Genomic DNA, 5,856 nt, shown 5'->3' with positions numbered 1-5,856 from the left:
AATGAGTTGGGAACCAGGAGATGAAATTCAGGAGTAATCATGAATCATGACCTTGTAAGTTAGGTCACAGAATCACGGACAAAGAAGGAAACAAATGATGCCTCATATTGGGCATAAATCTCTGGCAAGGAGAGGCGGAGCTTTGAGAAGTCATGATGTAAAATGACTCTAGCTATGTTATTAGAGGCAGCATGAAGGGGAACAAACATCAGTCTGGATCCAGTTTTTTCATTCATTTATATAGTTGTTTGGTTGTTCCTTTAATTCACATGTACTGGTGTGACCAACTCTGTGCTGAGTGCAGAGTTTTAGCTTGGACTGCCATTATCTATTGCTCTTTTTTAGATATTTAAAATGTCTTTTTCAAAACTCAGTTTCTGCCTCCATTAAATGAGGGGATAAGTCAAGAGAAACTCTAAATATTTGTTCACTCTGATAACGGTAATACTAAACAAAACATCCATGCAAATCTCGACGCAAAGGGCTCATTGTATTAAACATCATTTGTGGGGAAATTTTGAAGTTTTCCTCCCCACAACAAAGCTTAAATAGAGAAATAAATATATCCTGTGGAGTGGAAGTTAAACTTTTAACAATGAAGCAAAGCAGAGATAGACACAATCTGCAGGTAAATGCTTGGTAAACAAAGATACAACCAGATTAAACATATCCCATCTAAAGAGGGAAGAAGTTAATAGACTGCAGAAAAGAAAAAGGGTTAATAGATTTGCAGAAAAGTCTCCGAAGACTTCCTGATGAGGAGACTTTTGTACAGTGAAGTTCCATTGACAAACTTTTCTTGCCTAACCATCTCACTATGACAATCAACTGTTCTTTCTTTCTTTCTTTCTCTCTCTCTCTCTCTTTCCCCGCCAGTTCTATTTGCCTGAATGAGAGCCCTAAAGTTGGAATTTGCCTGAATTTTGAATGTCAAGTAGTTTGGCATGACAGGGGGTAGGAATTGAGAGAAAAGAAGGAAATTACAATATGGGATTATGACTGTGGGGTGGCTGGAAATTGTTTATCAAATTTTCCTCTGAAGCTATTTCTGTCTTCCACCTGCACTGTCTCATGAAGATATTAAGGTTATAAGTCTACTCTATTTCCCTTCACCAACAATACCATATGTTTAATTGTGATGCATTCAGTTTCCCACTTTAAAAGTCATTCACAAGTTTACTTTGGCAATCTCTCAAGACCTCGTGCCCCAGTGTCCCAGTTGGAAACTCCCCGTTTGTCTAAACAGTTACCTGTAACCAATATTCTAGGTCAAAAGTTCTCAACCTTTAATAGATATGGAAATAACTTGGAGAATGTATTAAAACACAAACTTCTTGGTCTCACTCCTGATAGTTTTTTGTTCAGATGGTCTGAGGAAAGTCCTCAGAATCTGCATCCCTAACAAGTTTCGATGCAAAGCTGATGATGTTGATCTGGAAATCATATATCGAGAACCACTTTTCCAAACTCTTGTTAATCATGAGTTTTGTTACTCTTGTTGCACAGCAGATGGGCATCAATCTAATACCTGAGTTCTGTTAGAAAAGAGAAATACTGTCCTTCTCAAGCTATAATCACCCAAGTTTCTTATTAAAAGCAGTTCTCATTCAGTAGGACTTATGTGGGGCCTAAGAATCTGTTTCTCTACAAAGCTACCAGAAATGCCAATGATATTGTTTATTAGACCATATTTGGAATAGTACTGTTCTAAACCTTTCTGCATAAGTGTTCCTTCTCGGGCAATTATGTCTGCCAAAATCAGTACCCTTCTTTCTTCCTGCCATCCTGAATCAAGAATTCTAACTTCTCTCATCCTTCACAAGCTACTTCATAACCACTCAACATACCCTGTTTTTATTACCACAAACAAAGGTAGATCTTCTCTCTTGCATTAAATACAAAGCCTCCATATATTTTGTCTCTCTTTAATATTTATTATCTCCTTCACTTTGGGCAGGAGCAGAATTATTCTTGCTAAATTCTGTTTGCCCTGCCAAACTTCGTTATTCCCATATATGTCAAACGAGCATTTTTCAGGATACCTGTGGCTCTTTTTTATATTTTCTCTTCACATGTTTATCTGGTTACTTGACAATATTTCATACTCACCATTATAACATGCTTAGTAGCAACTAGCACAATAATTTTCACATAAGTATTGAATAAATATGTATGCCATTTTATAGTCAAATATTATTTTATCAGTGATACATTCACTACTATCAAGATCCTGGGCCCTCTTTGTCCTTACTTTAGCATTCCTAAAGTTGTTAACATGTCCCAATCCTTCCTCCAAAGGAGCTTTTGGGGTCTTCAGCCTTCCTCAGGCCTGGGATTTATGGAAAAACTTGAGAATCCCTTTGCGGATCTCCTTGGTTTTCATGCTGTAGATGATAGGGTTGAGCATGGGTGGTACAAACAGGTAGACATCGGACATCATGACATGAACAACAGGTGGTGCACTTTTCCAGAAGCGGTGAATCATGGAGACAGCAATTATGGGCACATAAAAGGCCAGCACTGCACAGATGTGTGACATGCAGGTGTTGAGTGCCTTGAGCCGCTGTTCCCGGGATATCATGACCAGCACGGCTCTCAGGATCAATGCATAGGAAAGCAGGATGAAAGTTGAGTCCACACCATAGGTGAAAATGATCACAAAGAGCCCATAAATGTTGTTAATATGGATGTCTCCACATGCTACTTTCATGAGATCTGGATGGAGACAGTAGGAGTGATGCAAAACATTGCCTTTGCAGAAGGGCAGTCGTTTCACCAGAAAAGGGAAAGGGAAGAGAGTGGTGAAACTCTTGGTAAGGATGCCCAGACCCATAGCCAATATACGGTTGTGAGTGAGCACAGTGATATAGCGTAGTGGATAACAAATAGCCACAAAGCGATCCAAGCTCATGGCCAGCAGTATGCCTGACTCCATGAAGGAGAAAGTGTGGATGAAGAACATCTGGACCAGGCAAGCATTAAACCCAACATGGTTGTAGTTGAAGCAGAAAGTAGAAATCACAGTGGGAAGTGTAGAAAGGGACACTCCCAGATCATTGAGAGCGAGCATAGAGAGGAAGCAGTACATGGGCTGATGCAGAGCAGGCTCCCAAAACACCAGAGTGAGAATGCTGAGGTTACCTACAATGGAGATCATGTAGAGGATGCAGAAAATCAGGGCTACCCAGGTGAGGCCTGTTTGTATCCCAGGAATGCCTGTCAGCTGGAGTGTTGCTGGCTGGAAGGGGGTACCATTGAGACCCAGCATGGTGGGAGAATATAGATGGGGAATGGACCCAAGAGGGTGTGTTGGGAAACTTCTTCACTTTCTTTCAGATATCCTGTCTCCAACAAAAGGTCATAGATTGAAAATGATTGCCTATATTCCTGCCTTCCCAGTAAGACACTCATCTCTTTAAGGAAGCAATTGGGTTCTAACCGTTTGTGTACCACCAGGGCCCTCCCTGCTCACTATCTAGGCCATATTAGAAACTCTGTGGTTTGACGATCAAGTGAGTGCCCGTAACATAGCAAAGCATAATAGGAGACAACATTAACAATTGTTCCTGGTAGACCAGGAAGAAGAAATACATCCTAGGCTTTGGAAAGTCTTCGGTAGGTAGCATAGATGGAACATCTACTACTATAAATTTACAGATTCAACAACCTGTACTCAGATTTCACCCCAGCCTCCCAATCCCAATGGCTGCCCCTGAACTTGTCATAGCCAAAAACTTTTCTATCTCTGAAATCCTACATTTCCTGTTTTCATATCCTTACTATAGGCTTCTACCTTCCAACCTTCTCATGCCCAGGCACTTGCTCTTGAGTCTCCACGATTCCCCCATTTTCCTCTGGTCTATGAACTCTTCTTCCTCACTTTTCTTCTGAACTACTCACCCACAGTAAAACTGGTATTTTCATCTCCTCTTTACCTCTCTTTCACATTCACATAGTAAACTCCAATCTTTAATAAATTCTACAATCAAACCAGGTATGCAGCTGGATAAAACCAAAGAAGAAAGTATTTTATGGGAATGAAAAAGAGCGAATTATTACTTAACCATTACCAAAATTTTAAACTTATGCACACCTTTATTCATTCTTAACCTCTATTTTCTGAGAAAGAGATTTCTGTCCTTCTCCAAGGACAGGCTCTCCACCTTCAGGATTTCGTTTTTTGTCACCTCCTTCAGAGCCTTTTTCACTAATCCAGTGGATATTCATTCTCTCCCTTTCTGCCTCTTTTCCTTCAGACAATAAGTGTGTGCAAGACTATTCCATCAGAAAGATGCAATAACATTCTTCTCTACCCACCACTCTATGACCCTTTCCCAATTCTTAACCTAATTCCTTGAAAAATTGTCTCTCCAGATACCTGGAAATAGGAGCTTTTATTTTATTATTATTACTTTTTAGTTAATTTCCTTTCTCCAACTTGTTTCTGAGATCTTCAATGTCAGGATTCAATCTCACTTACGTTACCTTCTATCACTGCTCAATTCATTATATTGGGGCTTCCACACTCCCCTCCTCTAAGTTGAAACAAATTTCTCTATAGTCACCAAGTGACCTCTTTGTCTCTGAATCTAATGAAAACATTCTCTCTCCTAATTCACTTGATCTTCCTGCTACAGTTAACACTGTTTTTAACTCACCGTTTTAGAACCACCTTCTCCATTTAAGGGTACTATTTGTCCACAATTGTATTTTTTCCTTGGCTTCTCCTTCTCTACCTTCTTTACTGAATTCTCTTCTCTGTCTTTTTTTAAAAGCAGCCTCAGCCTAACTTCAGGCAAAATAAACAGTAGTCAGAATGATGCAAACTGAGAAGTCACACCACAAGAGACTTCATCTCAACCTTTATTTAAAATAGCTCTTCTACTATATTTTCATGGTATTTGATATCTCAAAATTAAACCTCCATTCTGGAATTTCAGCATAATGTCTCTTTTATTATTTTTCTCATTTTAGAGTTCCCATTTTATTCCTACCACTCCTCATAAACAGAGTGAAATTAGATGGTGACAAGGTGCTGGATAATGTCCAGATATCAGTCATAATCCCAAATATATAGGTAGTGAAAAGAGATTCATCCATTCCTTTGGTTTCTCTCTCCTCTCAATGAAAAGGCAAAGCATCCATCTAATGAGTAGTATTTTCTCCTCATGGGTTACTCTCCTTGCTAAACCTCTCTTCCCCCAAACCCACCTTTAAAGTCCATGTCTCTAAGAGGTCTTTTTAGATCTAGCCTGTTCAGATCTGATTTTTTTTCTTTGATTATCTTTGCTGCAAGATTTTCTCTGAGTCATGAAGAAATAAAAAGAATCTTCTAAGAACTCATCCACAAGATAGGTTTACCCCACCGTCTGTAACCACTGGCATGCAAATTGAGGTAGTCTAGAAGGTAATATTTTATCTATTTTCCAGATTCTCATCAGTCTACAAAGCAACTTTGAAAACTTTTCCTCCATGGAGAAAATTCCCCACCACCACCCCCAAAACATTTTTCTTTGCTTTTTCCACAGGAGTGTCCATGAAAACTTCCTAAATGTCACCTATCTTGGAAGGAAGGTCAAGAAGGTGGAGAGACACAAGCAATGCACAGAATATCATGAGCACACACACACACATAGTCACTCAAAGGTACCAGAAAAATATACATTTTTACACTCTTATACTTACACACCCAGGTATTTATAGGCACTATCTCATACCCACACATACACATAAACTATCAAACACTCCCTTACTCACACAAAATACTATCATGCAACAACTTAGGAAGACTCATTGGTATTATGCAATATATTTCAAATATTCCCTTATTTTTAAGCCCTCCTGAATAAATGTTTA

General features: G+C 39.1%; 1 protein-coding gene across 1 annotated transcript; it reads right to left on the bottom strand.

Moving 5' to 3' along the window:
* Positions 1-2,258: 2,258 nt before the first annotated feature.
* On the bottom strand, positions 2,259-3,268 carry LOC100432171 (olfactory receptor 51I1). Its single transcript, XM_002822119.4, has one exon. It carries the CDS (start codon positions 3,266-3,268, stop codon positions 2,324-2,326), a length of 945 nt encoding a protein of 314 aa, XP_002822165.3. The 3' UTR covers positions 2,259-2,323.
* Positions 3,269-5,856: the final 2,588 nt, after the last annotated feature.

The sequence above is a fragment of the Pongo abelii genome, chromosome 9 (assembly GCF_028885655.2).
Source record: "Pongo abelii isolate AG06213 chromosome 9, NHGRI_mPonAbe1-v2.0_pri, whole genome shotgun sequence".
Taxonomy (NCBI): Eukaryota; Metazoa; Chordata; class Mammalia; order Primates; family Hominidae; genus Pongo; species Pongo abelii.
The sequence above is the reverse complement of the archived record's forward strand: the minus strand, read 5'-3'. Positions and strand labels throughout refer to the sequence as shown.